The sequence below is a fragment of the Tiliqua scincoides genome, chromosome 3, assembly GCF_035046505.1.
Source record: "Tiliqua scincoides isolate rTilSci1 chromosome 3, rTilSci1.hap2, whole genome shotgun sequence".
Taxonomy (NCBI): domain Eukaryota; kingdom Metazoa; phylum Chordata; class Lepidosauria; order Squamata; family Scincidae; genus Tiliqua; species Tiliqua scincoides.
This window is the reverse complement of record NC_089823.1, coordinates 235,174,698-235,194,975: the sequence shown is the minus strand read 5'-3', so window position 1 is coordinate 235,194,975 and position 20,278 is coordinate 235,174,698. Positions and strand designations below refer to the sequence as shown.

Genomic DNA, 20,278 nt, shown 5'->3' with positions numbered 1-20,278 from the left:
AGTGATTAGCCAGGAAAGGGGTCTTGGGGTTCAACCTAGGACGGGGCAACTGTGAAAAAGATTACTTGTGTGCTGTGATGGAACCATTCCTTGGACTGCTCTGGGTTAGTCAGGCTAATGGTGAATTCCAGTGTTTATATGGGGTTGAAGGGGCAGGGAGGGCTCTAAAAATGAGCAGAGTGCAGTTTGTCTGTGGCCATCTGCAAAGCAAAAACCTTGGCAATAAACTCTGCATTTTTGTTAAGACCATTCTGCTTACCTAGTCTCATTTTCAGAAGTTCTGACATTCTACCATGCTGGTGATGAAAGTGATAATCCCAGAGAGAGGAAGCTCACAAAACAGGCAATGAAGTATGCACACAACTGTGTACTTTTTTTATGTCTAACAGAATTCAGCAGCTTTCCTCAAAAGTCACAAGTTGTATGAAAGCAGCAGCAACAAGAATAAAATTCCTGAAAGTCTTCAGTCAAGGTGTTGCACACCCTTTTAATATTGTTTGAAGCTCACGCAAGTGTTAATTTAAGAGAATTTTTTTGGTTTTCATTTCTGCCAAGTTGTGATTTTTGCCTTCAATATATTTCCTGTACATGTATTGCACGTAGGTAGTCACACTGGCTGGCGATAGTAGGATAATTTTTCTTACAATGAAAGATGACCATGCAATGAAACAACACTGTCACATAAAAATCTCCAGCCTTGCAACAACCTCTCAATGCTAGTGTATCCCACACCGTATCAAATCAAAATGTTAAAGGGCACTATGTTTAAAGCACAGAGAAGGGCTTATAAAGTCATGAGGTGCATATCTCACATCAAGTCACCTCATAATGCCCCAAAGACTCCAAGATCAGAACTTGGCACACATTGGTGATGTCATCCTGTCTGCTGTGCTGAACCCAGCAACCCTGTGTGCTCCAAAGACAAATTGCCAATTTTACAGTACCTGTAATGCAGCTGGTACCTGCTAAACGGGCTGTACACTATTTTCAGGACTTATTTGAAGGAACTGGTCCTTGTGCACTAGTTTAACCCCCCCCCCCACACACACACACACTCTTAGGGCACAATCCTAACCCCTTATGTCAGTGCTTTCCAGCACTGACATAAGGGCAGTGCAGCTCCGAGGTAAGGGAACAAACATTCCCTTACTTTGAGGAGGCCTCCGTGAGTGCCACCCAACTGCAGGTTGCAGCACACATCCCATTGGCACTGCTATGCCAGTGCTGGAAAGCATTGACATAAGGGGTTAGGATTGTACCCTTAGTTTAGTTCGTAGTTGTAGAACTGTGTTCTGAACTGAGTTTATATTTATGATTGAATCTTCATATGTGAGGGAGGAGGAATGTTGTGTTATGTGATTCAGCCACTCCTTGATCCAGTCTAGTGTTTGGGGTGCCCTGGGTTGGTCAGACTAGTGGTCCATTTTTAGGACTTATAGTGGCCTGTAGGGGCAGAGAGGATTCTAAGGAGTGGACAGCAGCCCCCATATGGCCATCAGCAGAGCAAAGAACCTCAGTAGTAAACTATGTTCTTAAGGGCAAAATCCTAACCCTTTATGTCAGTACTTTCCAGCACTGGCATAGCGGTGCCAATGGGACGTGTAGATCATCCTGCAGTTGGGTGTCACTCACGAAGGCCTCCTCAAAGTAAGGGAATGTTTGTTCCCTTACCTCAGAGCTGCATTGCCCTTATGTCAATGTTGGAAAGCACTGAGATAAGGGGTTAGGATTACACCCTAAGTGGAACACATTCCGCCTACCTGGTCTCATTTTCAAGAGTCCCTGGCACTTTATTAAACTAGAGATTATTGGGGAAAAGATTGAAAAATCAACCTACTATTTTAGAATGCCTTTGCATATATCTAAGGCAGCCATTTTCAACCACTGTGCTGTGGCACACTGGTGTGCCACAAATGGTCTGCAGCTGTGCCATGGGAGTTGGGGGAGATCATTTATTAGTGGGCCATTGAGGGATGTGAGTCCCGCACCAACAGCATTGTGGGCCTAGCCAATTGCCAAAAACTGATGGTGTGCCTTGACTATTTTGGTACCTTGTTCAGTGTGCTGTGAGACAAAAAAAATCTCACTGATCTAAAGTGTGGCCACATTTGGAATGTGCAGTTGTCCTATCTTGTAAAAGACATTGCGGAGGTGGAAAGCGAACCAGAAAGTGCAACCCAAAAGACTGGAACTTGGAGCACTTTCCCGTTTGAAAAGTGACAGCAGTTGAAACTCCTTCACTTGGAAAAAGAAAAAAGCCACTAAGGAGAAACATGACAGAGGTGTGTATTATTATTATTAACAGTATTTATATGCCTCTTTTCAACAAAAGTTCCCAAAGCGGTTTACAGAGAAAAATCAAATAACTAATGGCTCCCTATCCTGAAAGGGCTCACAGTCTAAAAGATGCAAAAGAACACCAGCAGGCGGCCACTAGAAAAGACACTGCTGGGGTGAGGAGGGCCAGTTACTCTCCCCCTGCTCAATGAGAGGAGCACCCACTTGAAAAAGTGCCTCTTGCCCAAATTGCAAGGATGTGTAAGGTTGCAATCCAGTGGTGTAGCTAGAGGGGGTGCAAAGCAGCAAGTTTTGCAGGGGTCCTGAAGCGGCCCCTCCCCTTCAAAGGGGCGGTGAGGCTCCTTGCAAAACTTGTGAACACAAGAAGAGCCCTGCTGGACAAGGCCAGAGGGGACCCATGTAGTCCAGCGGCCCACCAGATGCCTCTGGGGGCCCACAAAAGACCTGCATCCTGGTGCCCTCGCTTGCAGCTGGCATTTTGAGGTACTGCTTTGTGCCCCTCTAGCTACGCCACTGCGGCCATCCTGGGACTCCTGGGCAGCCCCCCTGGAAGGAGCAGCCTGTTCTCTTCCTCTTGCGCTGGGAAGTCGGTGAGCAGCAGCCACGTGCCGTTCTCTCCACTGACCGGGGGCAAGTTCCATTGACTGCAGTGGGACTGACTTCTGAGTAGACCCGCCCAGGACTGGGGAAAGGACTCCTTCACCCGTCCTGCGGTTACTACCACTCGCAGCAGTGCGGCCCCCCCCCCCCGCTTGGAAAGGGGGCTGCAAGAGGCGGTCTTGCAGGTGGACCCCCAACAGTGACGGCTCTCCCTGTTCAGAAGGAGGCAGAGAACAGCCAGGGACTGGGCGGGAGGGAGAGCCCGAGCCTCTGCGTGTCTACTCAGAAGTCAGTCCCACTGCAATCAACGGGCTTACTCCCAGGAAAGCGTGGATGGGGCTGCGGCGGCGGCGCTTTTCCAAGGACTCCAGTGGGGACGGTGGCGTAGCTGGAGGGGGCGGGCAAGCGGCCCTCCCTTCGGAGCCGTTCCGGCGGGGGGCAAAACGGAGCCGTGCGGCTCTCCCCTCCCCCGCTCGGCTCCGTTTTGCCCCCCGCCGGAGGGCCTCTTGCCCGCCCGCTGCCAGATTGGGCGCTGCGCCCCCTCCGGCGACGCCACTGCCCAGGGCGCGCGCTGGTCGGGAGGAGGCTGAGGGAGGAGCGGGCACGGCTGGGGGCGGCCCGAGCGGGGCGGGCTGCCGGTGTCAAACTTCCCGCCTGCCCCGCCCCGCCCCGCCCCCAGCAGCCTCGCCTGGAAGCGGCGGCGCAGAACCATCGGCGCTCAAGGGTCCGCACAGGGAGTCCCGCTGCGGCGGCAGGACCGGCCCTCGCCCGCCCGCCCGCCCGCCAGGAGAAGGAGGCGCCGAGGGGATGAGCCGCCTGGGGGAGGACGCAGGTGAGCCGCCGGCCGGCTGCTTGGCCGGCCGGCCTGCGGGAGGGACGCGCCTCGGCGCCGGCGCCGGCGCCGGGTCAGGGGCGGGCGGCGGGCTGCGCTGCGGCGGCGGCGGGGCGGGGGTGGCCGGGGAGCGCCGCCGACCGCCCGACCGACCGCGTGTCTCTTTCTCTCCGCAGGCGCGAGCCCCGTGCGCGGCCCGGAAGAGGTGAGTGAGGGGGCGCGGAAGGCAAAGGGCTGTCCGTGGCGGGGCGAGCGGGGCGCAGGCCCGGCCGGGGCGGGGGGAGGCTCCCGGGCGGGCGGGCTGGCGGGGCTGGGGCGCTTTGGCGCGACGGCGGCTCCGCCCCGGGTCGGGAGGGGAGGGGAGGGGAGGGGAGGGCCGGGCTCGGCCGGCCGGCCGCACCTCCGCGCTCGCCCGGCCGCCGTCCCGCGTTTTCTGGGGCGGGCGCGTGGCGGGGCGCCTTGCGCAGGGCTCGGGCGCCCCTCTCCCGGGACAGCCGCCGCGCAGGCGCCATCTTGGGGAGGGGGAGGGGCGCGCGCCCTCTTCCCTCGGTGGGGGAGGGGTCCTCGGAGGGAGGCCTGGCCGGGCACGGCCGCCGCGCCTGTGGGGGCGGGCAGGGGGAGCTTGCCGGCCTCGACGCGGCGTGGAGAGGGGGGCTGAAGCCGGAGGCAGTGTGGAAGGCGCCCCGTTGAGGCCACCTGAGGAGCGCCGACACCTCCGCTTGACGCTTTCTGTCAGGGACCTGCGGGGGCAGGTGAGGCAGAGCCTCCCCCAAGCCCTCAAAGCTCCTCTACCGTGGGAGCCGAGAGGTGAAGGCAGGTGAGGCGGAGCCTCCCCTGCACTGCCTTGAGGTGAGGCCAGATGAGGTGAGGCGGAGCCTCCCTGCCAGAGTTCTTTGAAAAGCACTGCCCTGGGGTGAAGTGTGTGGCCACCCTGACCTTGAGGTGAGGCAGAGCCTGCCCACCAGAGCTCTTCAAAAAGCAACACCACCTTGAGGTGAGGGAGTTGAGGTAGGGGCGCGAGCCTCCCCGCCAGAGCCCTTCAGAAAACAGTGCCAGGTGAGGCGAGGCAGAGCCTCCCTGCCAGAGCCCTTCAGAAAGCACCACCACTGCTGCATGAGTTGCTGAAGCACAAAACCCACACACTCTGTCCATGGGTTGAGTGTGCTTGAGCACCTAACACAGCAGCAGTGGTGCTTTTTGAAGAACTCCAGTGAGCAGACCCTGGCCCCCTCACACCACACTGCCGTGCTTCCTATAGCGCACTGCCTGCCATGGTTGTTGGCACCTTCAGTCTCGGAAGACTGGTATCCCGCTCTGGATGGTGGTTCTGGCACAGCGTCTAGTGTGGCTGAAAAGGCTGATTCGGGAGTGACAATCCCTTCCACACTGGGAGCAAGTGTAGTGTGTCCCTGGTCTGTCTCCCTGGCTATGGGCCTTCCTTCTTTGCCTCTTAGCCTCAGACTGTTGGCCAAGTGTCTCTTCAAACTGGGAAAGGCCATGCTGCACAGCCTGCCTCCAAGCGGGCCGCTCAGAGGCCAGGGTTTCCCACCTGTTGAGGTCCACTCCTAAGGCTTTCAGATCCCTCTTGCAGATGTCCTTGTATCGCAGCTGTGGTCTACCTGTAGGGTGCTTTCCTTGCACGAGTTCTCCATAGAGGAGATCCTTTGGGATCCGGCCATCATCCATTCTCACGACATGACCGAGCCAACGCAGGCGTCTCTGTTTCAGCAGTGCATACATGCTAGGGATTCCAGCTCATTCCAGGACTGTGTTGTTTGGAACTTTGTCCTGCCAGGTGATGCCGAGAATGCGTCGGAGGCAGCGCATGTGGAATGCGTTCAGTTCCCTCTCCTGTTGTGAGCGAAGAGTCCATGACTCACTGCAGTACAGAAGTGTACTCAGGACGCAAGCTCTGTAGACCTGGATCTTTTTTTTGGACCTGGTGCTTTTTGAAGAACTCCAGTGAGCAGACCCTGTCCCTCTCACACCACACTGCCCTGCTTCCTATAGCGCACTGCCTGCCATGGTAACAATACCTAATCCCCCAATACCTGGCCCATTAAGCACCCTGTGTCACTCAAGCATGTTCCTTTCAATGCTTGCTGTGCGTGTGGGGTATTTAGTGCTGCTGCACTGTGAACTGGAGGCATGCAGGTGTTTGTGGGGACCCACAGTGTTCCTGCTGCCCTTTTCCTCAAGAGGCATCTTCCTCTTTTGAGGCCGTGGAGCTTGGTCCTCTTGGCTCCAGCCTCTCTTCCCAGGGCCTTGGTGCTGAAGGAGGCAATAGAGTTTTGCTTCTAACCCTGACTGAGCTAGAAATTCATTTTAAGCTCCCAGTGCATTGAGGTTGAGGAGTAAAATCCCTGCAAGGAGCTTGTGGCTGACACTTTCTCACTCTATCTGATCTGATCTTTGTTGCAAAGAGGCTTGAGGAATGTTTCCCCCTCCAATCTTTTTTTTTTTTTTTACTGTCCAGTTCTGGAGAGTGCATGTTGCCAGATTTTCTCTGGTTTTTGTAGTGAGGCTGCTCTCTTCCTCCACAGGTGTTTGTGGGAATTATAGCTGCCGGCTCAGCTCTGCTTTTTATAACCTTGGGGTGGGGACAATGGTGAGGTAGCTGTAGACTTGGGGGGGTGTCTTTTAAAAGAGCCAAAGCTAAAAAAAATTCTCACATCCAGCTATTGCAAAGGAAGTCTCACTCTGATGGCTTTTCTTCTCCTTGATTGGCTGCCATGGCATGCTTAGACATGGGGGAGGATGGCAGTTGCTCCTTCCAGCTCACTTGTTGTGGCTGGAATTTGATCTTCTGCTGCTTTCCTTTGTCTGCAGGGGGAGGCTGCATCTTGTTTTGTTTGCTCTGATAGGGGATCCACAGGGAAAAGTCTTGACATTTTCTCATTTATTATCATCAACTAGCAAGGTAGTTCTTTGGGGCTCCTTTCTCCTGAGGTGCATCTCCTGCTGTTCTGAAATCCCAGTTGTGAAATCCATTGTATTTCCCTCTGGAATTTGAATCAAGAACCATGCAAGCAACATTATTTTGTAGCTGCAGTAAATGGAGGGCTTGACAACTTCCCTGTTTATGATAACAAAAGCTTGATATTGAAGCCTTCAAGGAACCTTCTCTCCTATATTATGTTCAGGCAGACAAGCAGCCTGAGTGTGGTCAATGTCATGTCTGCAGGCATCTAATAAGATGATGCTTCTTGGTTGGTGGAGATGGGATCTGTAACCAAGTGGCTTGCTGAGGATAGTCTGGCTTTATTAGAAGGCACAAAGAAACTTCCTGCTTCAGACTGTCTTACAACTAAGGTGTGCATGATTGGTTTCTGTTTCCTGTATGTATGTGTGGGTAAAGACTCTGATGCATGAACCTTTGTCTTGTAGCCTCCGCAAAAGAGACAAAGAACTGTAGAAGACTTCAATCAGTTCTGCACATTTGTGCTTGCCTATGCCGGCTATATTCCATACCCAAAGGAGGTAAGGGGGTTTGACATGGTGGAACTGTATGTCTTCTGATTTTGTTTTTCAGTCCTGGGAGTCTGTCCATTCGCTTCTTTTACTCTCTCCCATATTGTCCTGTGAATTCTGAAACAATGCAGATTTCATTATGGCATTCTTCCTCTTTCTCCCCCTTCCAGAATGAGCCCTGGCTCCTTCGAGGCAACATGAGCCCACAGAACAGCACAGGCAGCACTCAAGACAGTGACAGCTGGGTTTCATCCCAGTCCTGCGACTCTCAGGTGCTGTCAGATGATGGAGGGAACAGGAACACTATGTGCAAGGAGTATGGGAACCAGTTCCTGAATTACACCATTTCCAGCAATTTCTGCACAGGTCGAGCACAGCAAAATAAGAAGAGGAAACAATTTGCAAAAAAGCTTGTATTGGACCGAGAACTGACTACGAGGGTGATGCCAGTGAGCACAAAGGTCTTTAAGCAGGGAAGGACTGAGCCAGCAGAGGAGACTCATGGAAAAGGAGGGCTGCTTGAATCTTGTCTCCCAGGGAAAGAGCTCCAATCCATAGCTCCCTTGGAGCAACATGTAAAGGATGACAATGACTGGATTCATGCGGTTCAGGTAGCAGAGAAGCCGGTGGAACAGAACATGTGCAAGGAGGAAAGAATTGATTCTGCCTGTTGGAGTGCTGTGGAGCAGAGCAGCGAGGAAGAGCTCAGCAGAGATGGTTCCCAACTTAGTAAGTGTGCATATAACAGAGCTTTGAAAAGAAAAAGCCGACTTAAAGCCATTTCATAGGTCTGTCTAATTCAATATAATATTTCATGTCTGGCAACAGTTTTCCAGGGATTTAGGGAGAGATCTTCATAGCCCTTCTACTTGATATCCTTTTCACTTGAGAGTCCAATGATTATACTTTTCTCCTCCTTTAGTCAAAGTGTGTGCTCTGTCACAAATGTCAGTGTTGTGACCCAAGTGCAGACAATCATATTTTCCCTTTTTCCTTCTTCCCCCCCTCTCTGGAACATGACTTTTGAAAGAGTGCTGCTCTCCTAAATGTAACTTGAGTGTTATGTGGTAGGAAGCTGTGAAGCTGCGACTGATTGTTTCAGGAAACTGTCTAGAATCTCAGTGCAGCTCTGAGCACTGTTATTTACCTGGTCTCTCCCACTTCTCTCTTGCAGTTTCCTGTGAGGAGTTTGCTGCAGCCTCAGATGCCAAATCAGAGGGTGAGTAGTAGATCATAGTATGTGGTAGTACTGCAAGCTTCCAGTAGGGGGAACCAATACTGCTACGTCTTGGTTGGGCTACTTTTGGGTGGTGATGAAGTAAATGAATTTATCTGAGTGACATTATTGGCACTTTTGAACATCTTTTAAATATGTCAGAGCCTCTGTAAACACAGGTTGGGGTCTCCTTTTCTAATGTTGCTGTTTCTCATGCAGAGGATGATGCCTGGGATCTGATCACTTGTTTCTGCTTAAAACCTTTTGCTGGGAGACCCATGATAGAGTGCAATGAATGTGCCACTTGGATCCACCTCTCCTGTGCCAAGATACGGAAATCCAATGTGCCTGATATCTTCATCTGCCAACGATGTCGTGATGCAAAGCAGGAGATCCGTCGCTCAAACCGTGCCCGCACCGTGCCCCGCAAGCGTTTCTGTGACTGACTTTGGCTTAGGGGCTGGGTGGGTGGGTTCACTTTAAACTCAGGCTGGATCCCAGATAGGCAAGACAATCAAAATGCAGGAACTTTACCCTGGGGAAATGAGCAAAGGGCCCTGACACTTTAAGCTTCCAGGACAGCAAAATGTGTCTTAAAAGGGCCTGAGTTATGCTGTTTAGATCTCAGGGTTATACCAGAGCAGCAGATGCAAAAGTGCCTGGCAGATACAGTTGACTGGGTTCAGTGGAATCCAGTGTACAGTGCACTAAGTCAGCCAGAAGCCTCTTTATCCTTTGGGCAGATATGGCTTGGTGCATTTCCTTGGCAACCTACAAGGCGTTGACCCACATTTAGTAGTTCTGTGGTACGATAGCTGCTCACATCAGATTTGTGAGGTTATACCCTCCCCTCAATTTCTTGTTCCTTCGCCAAACCTGAATTCCCTCTGGAAAAATGAGGCAGGGTTCCAGATGGAATGGTCCAGAAGTTTGCTTCCTCAAGAGCTAAAGCACATAGAAAGGGCAATTGTCATGTGCACACACTGCTTGGGAGAGATGCTTCTGTTAACACCAGTGGAAACATGAATCAGCTGATAGACTGCAGTGCTGAAGTAACTGCTTCTCATTTTTGTAAGGAGCATGCCTTCTTCATAAGCTTGCATTGCACTGAACTGTTTCCATTCTAGTCAGATTAGTCACTAGGGGTAGGGGAGAGGCAGGGCTAATACTCACTTTGTGTAAATTTTGTATACAGATACTTAAAACTAGCTGTACATACTCTACTCACCCACCTCCCATCGTAGACTTCCAGTTGCACTAGAACCTTCTTTGAATGCAGGAGGTGGGGGGCAGACACCAAAGCGATTGGGGTAGAGATGATGTTGGGTCACAGGCTCTAGAAACTGAAGAGGATAGCATTTCTAGAGAACTATAGCCATGGCAGTAAGCTGCATTGCAGAAGCAGATTGGGTCCTGCTTTTGTTCTCAAACTGCTCTCCCTGTTGAGGATTTTCCACATAGGTTGCCAGAGATGCAAGTTGGGGAGTGTGAAAGGACAGGCAGCTGTCCACTATACAAACTGCTGCTTGCTCTTGGGAAAATTGTCAGCAGCTATGGCTTGGTTAGGAGAGAAGGCTGGTCAACCTGTGCTTTCTACCTAGTCCTCGGAGCCTGATTGACCCATGTGCCTTTTTTTTTTTTGCTGTGTCTCACATGGACCCCACATCTTTGAACAGGCTTGTAACTAATCCAATTTTCCTTGTGCAAAGGAACTGCAGTGGCTGGAGGGTGGGATCTTGGTTTCTTAAAACTGTTCAGTTATACTGCAGCAAGGATTTAGGGAGCTACCCCTGATCCAATCAGTACCCCTCTGTCCTCAGTGTTTACACTTTTATAGTTGATAGTCACTTTCTTTTAAAGATGTAAAGTAGTGTGTTCTGGGCCTTGCCCTATGACAACTGTCTGCAATACTATGTATAGAATAAAAATACTTTTAAACATAACTGTATTGCAAGGTTTCTTTTTGTGCAGTCTCTGTTCAAAGTTGCATGCATCAGGCTGGGGAGAAGGAATGAACAGTAGAGTACTTCAGAATAAACTTTACACTATGGGCTTTCTCCCCCCAAGTATCAATGCAAAATCTAATGTTTTGTATAGCAGTTCTGTTTTCTTTAAATACACATGCATGGATGGTAGAACTTGTTTTGAGAGTGGAAAAACATGCATGCCAAGCAATTGGTACTGCTTATAGCTAGAAGTGCTTGTTTCTGATGAGTAGGATGGGATCACAGCCTTAAGTCTTACTGAACACAGTGGGCTTACTTCTGAATAACACTTTTCAAACATCTCATAGCCTAATTCTATTCATGCTTACCTGAAAGTAAATCCTGCTGTGGCAGTGATACTTCTGGCTAAGTGTAGTAATGTGGGTCCTAACATACCAACCAACACAATTCCTTAGGCAGATATATTTAATGGAGAGGAAAGTAAAATGTTGATGAACATGCCTCCAAGTCTAGAAACATGGCTATGCTGCGAAGTCACAGCTCTATTCCATTCAGTACAAAACAAAAGAAATGAGTCTTTTACTGAGCGCAGAACAGCATGCAACTGAACCAGGATGGTGTAGTGGATTGAGCCTTAGAGCTGGAAGATCCAAGTTCAAATCCCTGCTCAGCCATGAAGCTTCCTAGTGACTGGCCCAAAGTCACCTATCTCTCAGCTTCACCTACCTGACGGTTTTTGTAAGGACAAAAAGAGGGAAGGAACTACGTACACAACACTGAGCTCCTTTGGAAGAAGGGTAGTATAAAATGTGAATAAAAGTAGAAATCCCTTCAACAACAGATTACAACAAGAGTGGGAAAAGAGGTGGCCTATGGTTTGTCTCCTATTTAGTAAGCAAACTACAGTCTTTGTTCAGGAATCAGTCTTGTGTGCTTGGAGAGAATTAATGAGACAGTGCATTTATTTCTGCACTTGCTGTCCCTACCACCCTCAAACTCCCAGGTAGGTAGAAATGAAATGGTGGGCAGGCTAACAAGTCAATACAACTGAAGTTGAAAGTTTGAATGAGTGGGGCATTGTTTGCGCCTTGCATCACAGGTGAGCAGGCAGTAACTTGGAAACACTATCCAAAGTAGTCTTAGAACAATCTTGTAACCACGGCTTAGGTTATGCTATGCAGTGATAAGGAGATCCCAGGCATTCTTTTTGCTTCACTTGTGCTTATATCACCATACAGAAGACATTACTCAAAGTATGTGCACATTTATTTGAATATACACTATTTTGCACTGCAGAAATTTTGGCAACACTAATACAATCTTGATTTAATACAGCTGATTAACAAAGGTAGAAGCAAAGTGAGTTTATTCTAAAGAAAGATGCATGCCTCAGTTTTCTCAATATAAAGGATTATATAATGGCCGTTTTTTTCTTCCACATGACTCAGTTCAGAAGAGTGAACTTTTCACTATCACAGAAGCTTTTCTGTGGAAAAGCACCAGCATCTCAAAAGTGTGCCATGTTTTGCTCTGTCCTCTATGAAGGAAAAATCAGAATAACTTTGGGCCCAAAAAGCTTCAAACATAAACACTCTGGTCTAAGGCATGTTCTAAGTTGTCTTAGTTGTGCTGGTAGGTGGAAGACAGAACAGTTATTTCAGAGAATACAGAAGTTTGAGTTATACATTCTAGATGGGTTTGCTGATCTAAAATTAAGGTAAAGGTGCAACTGCTAGCTCCCAGGGTAAATGGAACAACTAGTTACTACAACTAGAACAACTATTCACCCCTGCTGCCAGCCCACTTCTCTATTGCCTCTCCTGGTCCAATAAAGTGAGGACCAGCCTGGGTCACCAGCTTTTGCAGGAGGGAAACCACCAGAGCAGCACCAGGCACATTTCTCTGGTTTCAAAATGCCAACAGTACACAGCATACTAATGCAGCAAGGTTTTCCTGGGAGACCAAGAGAAAGGAGACGCACTGTCACTGGCTCCACCGTCCTCTAGTGTTCAGGCAACCGGCAATCAGGTGGAGTAGATAGTGGCAACAACAGCAGGGAAGAAATGTGGCTGACAGTGTGGGTTGCTCTAAAACTATTTGCAAGAAGGTATTAAGGCACCATTTTCTGCTACTGGGTGGGAAACCAGAAAGGAACAAGTACCATTTACTGGCTCAAGGCACATCTTTTAGCAGGGGAGGGACTTGGAACTCCATGCATACGCTTATTCTTCTTTAGCCCAGACTCCAACACTTTGCTTCTCCTCCAAATAAGGAACCACAGCATCTGTGTAGAACTTCTCCAGCTTCGGCACCGTTTTCTCCCAGAAAGCAGGGTCAAAGCTTACCGGGGCAATCACCGTCTCTTTGTTGGTGTGAACCACAAAGTCTGCCTTTCCCAGACCAGTGACTTGCATCTGGCACTGCACCTGTGTATAATAGGGGTGGTTTTTTTTCAGCAAGAAGGAGTCTCCCTCCTTCTCCAGGCAGAAGGCTTTGTCTTTGCAGGCTTCTGTCACAGTCTTATCTCTATGCTTATAGGGACACTTGACCTCCAAGACACCCAGCTTTTTGCCAGTAGCTGCTTCTCTGACAATCCCATCAGGGCTGGCAGCGAGCCATGTCTTCTCCTTGTCAATGAAGAGGCCACAGTCATCCACCTTTACAGGCCTGTTTGTCTTGCTGGACTTGAGCACCTCATAGGCCTCAACGGCTTTCTTTTCATTGCGGACGCCCCAAGACATGGCTGGCGTCTGGAAACCGGAGCCAGGTTCTACAACTGCTTTCAGGTATGACTGAGGCACCTCCGAACTCCGGCCATTTGCAAACTTGCTGTTGGCGATCTTGGGAGCTACGGAAGCAGTGATGCGGTTTTCCCGCCACTTGTGCCATTCGGGGTTGGTTTGCTGACCCCGTGTCTCTCTCTCTATTTCAGCCACTTTTCTGCTGGGGAGTGGGGAAGACAAATGGCTTGTTTTACCTCGGGCTTTGGTAGCAGCCTGCGATGGCTTAGCAGAGGCTTCAGCACCTATGGCATGAGATTTTCCTTCTCTAGATGCTGTGGAGGTTTTGGCTCTTGCTCCAGCGCTGCTCTTTGCATCACCTTGGTCACTGCCATGTACTGCTGTAGACCTTATCTGGTAACTCTGTCCTCTGGAACTGGTGGTGCTGGCTGGCTTTTCCACTCGCCCCTGCCTGTCACCAACTGCACTTTTAGCAGCTGGAGCACATGGTATTCTACCACTTGTGGGTGCTGTCTTGGACAAGGCAGAAGATCGCGGAGGTGCTGGGTTTGCTTTAGGAACAGTGGCAGCAGTGTGAGGAGAGGCTGCAATGCCAGAGGTTTTCCTGGGCCTGCCCATTATTCAGGTTTCAAGAAAATTCAAGTTCTGTGGGCACAAAGAAAAAAACAGCATCAACAGTTTGCAGTAAGTCACCTATTAGACCAGTTGTCAGCCCCCTGAGATAAGCCACAGTCTAATGCAGTCATTTTCAACCACTGTGCTGTGGCACACTGGTGTGCCGTGAATGGTCCCCAAGTGTGCTGCAAGAGTTTGGTGGAGGGTCATTAATAGGACTATTGGGGGATATAAGCCCCCACCAACAGCATGGTGCACCTTGTCAATTGTCCAAAAACTGCTGGTGTGCCTTGAGAATTTTAGTGCCTTGTCAGTGTGCCATGAGACGAAAAAGGTTGAAAATCACTGGTCTAATGCAGGGGTGCCCAAACCCCGACCCAGGGGCCACTTGCGGCCCTCAGGGACTCCCAGTCCAGCCCACAGGGAACCCCCAGTCTCCAATGAGCCTCAGGCCCTCCAGAGACTTGCTGGAGCCCATGCTGGTTTGACACAACTGCTCTCAGCATGAGGGTGACTGTTCGACCTCTCACATGAGCTGTGCAACAAGGGCTGCTTGCTGTTTGACATCTGTGATGCAGTAGCAGTAGCTAAGGAAACACCTGCCTTGTTTTGTGCAAGGTCTTTTATAGGCCTTGAACTATTGCAAGACCTTGATTCATTCATACAAGTTCCAGCTCTAATATATTCATTTATGTAAATTTATTCAAATTTTATTCCCAGCCCCCGCTACAGTGTCAGATGATGTGGCCCTCCTGCCAAAAAGTTTGGACAGCCCTGGTCTAATGTATTAGACTGTCACAGAGTATATCTGTGTTCTCTGCCCCTCCCTGCATCCTGTTGATGAATTTGAGGGCAGCTATCACTTGCTGCAAGTGACATTAGAACTGGAGATACTGCTCAGACTGAACTGGAAGGGCTTGCAGACCCAGAAAGAGAGCAATCCAACTCAACCCATCACTCCCCTCCCCTTGTTTTTTAAACACACAATCCTGATTTCTTCATTTCATTAGCAAAGAGACAAGCAAGGATTTTCCTGTTGAACACTTTTGTATGTCCACATCCTTCCAACTTGAGTTAATTATACCAGACGTTGCCCAAGCTTCACCATCACCACCTCAGGGTGCAATCCTAACCAACTTTCTAGCACTGAGGTAAGGGCAATGCAGCGCTGAGGTAAGGTAAGCATTCCTTTACCTTGAGGAGGCCTTGGTGACTGCCACCCAACTGAAGGACGCAGCACATGCCCCACTGGCACAGCTATGTCAGTGCTGAAAAGTTGGTCAGGATTTGGGCCTCAGTCACTGAATTTCAGAGGCAAGGAAAGGGAGCTCTTCCCAGCAGGACCTGGCAGTTGTGGCAATTGTGCACCCCTGCATATCTTAAGCATACCCTCCATGCCACACAAATAGTTCTACTGCCTCTCACAAGAGAAGGGCATCACCTTAAACATTTATAACAATGAGGGACTTAATCACTTCACTTGGAAGCTCTAAGCATCCCCTGAGGGAATGAAGAAAGGGATGGGAGGGGGAAGAGACTAACCATCCAACAGCTAAAAGGATGTCAATACCTTTACTAGGATCAAGAGTAAGTGTCAGTAAGTAGACAACAAACTTTCAGCTCCTCTTCAGGCTGGATGATAAGCAAAAGAAAAGAAGGGCTGGGAGATGCATTTTGACCTGGTGGAATAGCCCCAACATGCCCAACTTTGTCTCTCCTTATTTGCAAGCCAGTGTGATATCCTGTTAGGGCCAATCACTGCTTTTCAACCTAACAGTCAGAAGGGCACAGGGAGAACAATAACTGCTGTTCTGAGAATGCGGAAGAAAAAAAATCAATTTTTTTAAAAATGCCTAATAAAATTAACCTCCATGTGTGTGTCAGCAGCTATTTTTCACTACAGCAGCCATCTGATTAAAGAAATCTGATTATTTTTAACAAATTGCATATGAATACTTATTTGGAAGAAAAGATACTTTCTTTGTTAGTGCCTGTCTGGGTCACAGCAGATGCCTTCATCCAGTGTGTGAGGGAAGGGGTGAAAAGGCCTCTTCTAAGACAGCACCAGCCACATGTCGTTTTTATAAGTAGCTGTATGACAGACTACATCAGTGTTTCTCAAACTGTGGGTCAGGACCCACTAGGTGGGTCGCGAACCAATTTCAGGTGGGTACCCATTCATTTCAATATCTTATTTTTAATATAGACTTGATGCTACCATTGCGTGTGACTGCATTTGGGGACATGTTACAGATCTGTGCTTTTAACAGGCTACTATGCATATGCTTTTAACAGTGATAGTAAATGGGACTTACTCCTAGATAAGTGCGGGTAGGATTGCAGCCCAGGATTGTTAAAAATTTTCCTGCTTGATGATGTCACTTCCAGTCATGTCATGACTTCTGGTGGGTCCTGACAGATTCTCATTCTAAGAAGTGGGTCCTGGTGCTTAACGTGTGAGAACCACTGGACTATATTAACAAACAAAAATCAATGTGATGTCTTATCAAGAGGCCTTTATATTCTGTTAAAAGGGCTTAAAGACACTGAACAGTTGCAGCCTTTTTTTTTTAAAGCCACAGCACTACGAGAAAATTAGGCTGAAAAGACTTCTAGACTTCTCAGCAAGGTGAAAAGACAACAGCAGGTAGAATTCCCAGGACTGACTGTCAAGGCACACCATCAGTTTTGTGACCATTCCCAGGGCCATGCAGCATCTATGGCCATACTACAGGAGGAGATTCCTCTCTCATTGTTCTCTTCCTAGTCTTAATCTCTCCCTTGAGGTTGGAGACCCCAAGGGCTCTTTGGAGGCTCCAAATTTTGCTTCCAGATAATAATGAGTTGCTTTCTTAGGATCCAGTGGGGGCTTCTTTCCAACACAGACCTCACTAATACATACATTTGCACAAAAGCCACACTCCTCTGTGGCCTTCCCCTAGGGCAGGAAAATAACCTGCAAGTATCCAGACAGCATTCCATCAAATCTTCACAGTTCCCTCACCTTTGAGAAGTTGCGACTGAAGTAATACTGCCTTCTCCCTCCCCATCAGCACAGCCATTCAGCAGAAAGGCCATCATATCCAATATAGCCAGTCTTTTCACAGATGCTACCAGCTTAGCTTTAACCTGAGGTTCTATCTACCAAGTTACCTCTGAATCCTATTCATACCGCCCCCCCCCCCAAAAAAAGAATTTTTTTAGAATGCCATTTGAAAATATTGTTGTATCTGCACAATGTTTTCCAATAAAGATGCAAGGCTACCTACAATATTAGGTCCTGTAATCACAAATCCTACATGTTGGAGGCATGTACAACTCTCAGATCCTCTCAGCTGCTGCATATTTACGTGTTCTGCAGTATCTGAAAGCAAGGGGTCTGTGGGCAGTATATGAACTTTGGGCAGTTTGGTGTCATCTGTTGTCAGAAGCTCCTCCTGTTCACAAAAAGGGAGCTGTGCTGAGTGACACAAGGACCCTGTGCACTCAGGGAAGGTTCACTCGCATGAGTGCAGCTCTTTTGGTGGGCAGAAGGAGAACATAAGAGCCTTGCTGGATCAGGCCAAAGGCCCATCTAGTCCAGCTTCCTGTATCTCAGTGGCCCACCAAATGCCCCAGGGAGCACACAAGACCAGACACAACCTGTATCCTGGTGCCCTTCCCCGCAGCTGGCAATCAGAGGCAGCCTGCCTCTAAAACCAAGAGCTTGCACATACCTACTATGACTTGTAACCCATAACCTTGGAGCCTCTGCTGATAAGAGCACTGCCCCACTTGAATGTTGCCCTGAGTTTGCACATACAGGCAACACCACCTCATCCTCCTTGCCCACCCAGCTGTTTAGGAGAGCAAGCAAGAAGAGGCAACGTGCGATAAGCCAAATTTGTCTCTACTCTTTGCATAGATCCTACCTGGCAGCTCTAAGCACCTGTATGGGTGAGGAGTCAACAATAGGTGGCATCCTAAGTCATGTTTCTGTGAATGGAGATACACTCTGGGAATGCAAGCTCCCTCCAGGGACAGAAGGAATGTTCTGCTTGTGCCAAGGGTCCTTCCATTCTCAGAGGGAGCTTGTCCTCATGGAAGCATCGCTCTGAATGCCACCCCAAGCACTTTGGGGAGGGGGGTCACCAAGGGTTTGACAACATAGCTCTGGTTAGGTAGCTGCAGAAGCTTGCTGCTCCTTAAAGACAATCAAGGCATTAATCCCTCTGAAGTGCTAATATGCTACACAGTAGTATAATTTTTGTGCCAAGTTATACACAGAACATTTTACATCCTTTAAATAGTAATGCAAGTGTAACTTGGGTGGGTGTAAGCACACACACCTGTGCCTAGGCCTCTACTGGATGCCTACTGAACAATCCTTTGGCCCTCTCGAGAGCAGTGATTTTCAATCCTTGTCTCGCTGCACACTGACAAGGTACTAAAATTGTTAAGGTACACTATAAGTTTTCTGAACACTGACAAGGCACACTGTGCTGCTGGTGGGGGTTCACAACCACCAATGATCCTACTAATAAATAATCCTCCCATGAACACCTGTAGCACACCTGCAGACCATTCGCATCACACCAATGTGTCAGGTTGCTCTCACCTGAGCAGGCTACAGGAAGGAAAGCAATTCTGAAAGGAGATAAGTGTGGAGGTGAACAGCGAGCCCTCAGCCAAAAGCACAGTCAACACGCAGCAGCAGCCAAGCTTTGTCTTGACATATCTCAAGACATTTTTATGCAGGGAAGCTTTTGTATGCTGACAGTGGGGGGAGGGGGGCTAACGCTTGTTTATGAATGTATCTTGATGCAAGTTTATTGTTTTTACCATGTATATCAAATATATTTCATATATTAAATCATATATATATTATATATATTTGGAAAAATCCATTACGGGGTAGAAGCCATGATGTGTATGCGCAACCTCCTGATTTTAGAAATGGGCTATGTCAGAAGGCCAGATGCAAGGGAGGGCACCAGGATGAGGTCTCTTGTTATCTGGTGTACTCCCTGGAGCATACAGGCCTGGTGAGCCGCTGTGAGATACAGGAAGCTGGACTAGATGGGCCTATGGCCTGATCCAGTGGGGCTGTTCTAATGTTCTTATCAACGTTTTAGTACTGTTTTATTTGTAAGCCGCTTTGAGTATGGGTATGTATGTATAAATAAATTTTCTAGCAGCAGCAGAAGAGACTTCCGCCTGGGGCCATGAAATTGCATGGATTCTTTGGATTCTCTCCTGTACTGAGCCATGCAAAGACTCATTTGCAAAACTACTACTATGTAGAAAAACACAGTTGGCTGCTCTAGGCTGCTCCCCAACAAGGAAAGGAAAAGGCAAAATATAAATAACTGCATATTTATTTGCATGGGTCCCCATGCAAATACATTCCTCATTTTTGGTCCCTTCTTTGTAAATTCCTTGTTATTTTTCCCCTTTCAGTTCAGTGGTTCTCAAACTTTGGGTCCACAATCCAATTTTTGGTTGGTCACGAAACTGACAAGGCAGATTAGGCTATGTGCATCAACCTGCTACTGCAGGGGACCACTGCTGCCCAACCACCATTTTAGTCACAGAGGCCTGAACAGCTGGTAAGGTGAAACATTTTTCAGGTGGTCCTGATGCTAAAGTTTGAGAACCACTGTACTATCTATTTGTTCCCCTTTCTGAAAGCAAGGGGGCATCACACAACAATTTGAGCCCTTGTCACAACAGCCCACTCCCCACAGCAGGATTCTGCCAACCATCCAGTCAACCGAGGGTTAGCTTGAAAGGGACCACATTCCAAGGCCAAAACCAGCCCTAAGAGGTAGGCTGCCATCACCCCCCTCTGCCAGTCCTCCAGTCAGACTTAGGCTGTGATTCTTTCTTACTCAACAGAAACATACACCTTTATCTATAGGCATCCCAGCAACTCGGGAGTGGAAAGAGACTCTCAAGGTCCAAGGTCTCTTCCCTCCCAAGTACTAGGAAAACACAATACTGTATCATCATCATCAACTTTATTTATATTCCGCATTTCTCCCTGCAGGGACCCAAGGCAGCTTACAACAATGGTTAAAAACATTAATTAAAAACAATTTAAAAACTGTTTAAATTGATAAAACATAAGATAAAACATAAAACAAATATAAAAACATACTGGGAAACACATCTTAAGAACAGCAGTCAGACTAAGACTAGTCTTAGATTGAACCAGCATTCCCCACCCAGTAATCAGGCACAACTAAGGAAGTTTTCATGTTTATTAAAAGAGAAATAACCACAAAATTCCAGAATTTGGGAATAATACAAAAGGCAGACATAAAACAGAGCTAAGCTGCTAGCTAATTGCCAGTTAACTTCATTTTGGAACATAGCTCCAGAACATGTGCAGAATGCTAAAACACCATCTGACAGCACAGCTCACTGCCATGCCAAGTCCAGCAATGGGAAACAGGACCTTCTCCAAAGAAGCTTTTTGTACCTTTCCCCCATCTTCTTGAAGGTTCCAGCCACTTTTGTAACCTCCAAAAGTGCTAGAAAAGGTGACCCACAATACTTTCACCCCCTCCCAACTGGT

At 48.5% G+C, this 20,278-nt stretch overlaps 1 protein-coding gene across 2 annotated transcripts; it reads left to right on the top strand.

Annotated features, from left to right (window-relative positions):
• The first annotated feature begins 3,677 nt into the window (after nt 1–3,677).
• On the top strand, nt 3,678–10,360 carry LOC136645455 (PHD finger protein 13-like). Of its 2 annotated transcripts, XM_066621703.1 has the most exons (6): nt 3,678–3,730; nt 3,907–3,935; nt 7,118–7,210; nt 7,372–7,930; nt 8,376–8,420; nt 8,637–10,360. In XM_066621703.1, exons 1-6 carry the CDS (start codon nt 3,706–3,708, stop codon nt 8,861–8,863), a joined length of 978 nt encoding a protein of 325 aa, XP_066477800.1. In that variant the 5' UTR covers nt 3,678–3,705; the 3' UTR covers nt 8,864–10,360. The 2 variants fall into 2 exon arrangements, with proteins under 2 accessions (XP_066477800.1, XP_066477801.1); XM_066621704.1 differs by lacking the exons at nt 3,678–3,730; nt 3,907–3,935 and adding an exon at nt 5,618–5,692.
• The last annotated feature ends 9,918 nt before the right edge of the window (nt 10,361–20,278 follow it).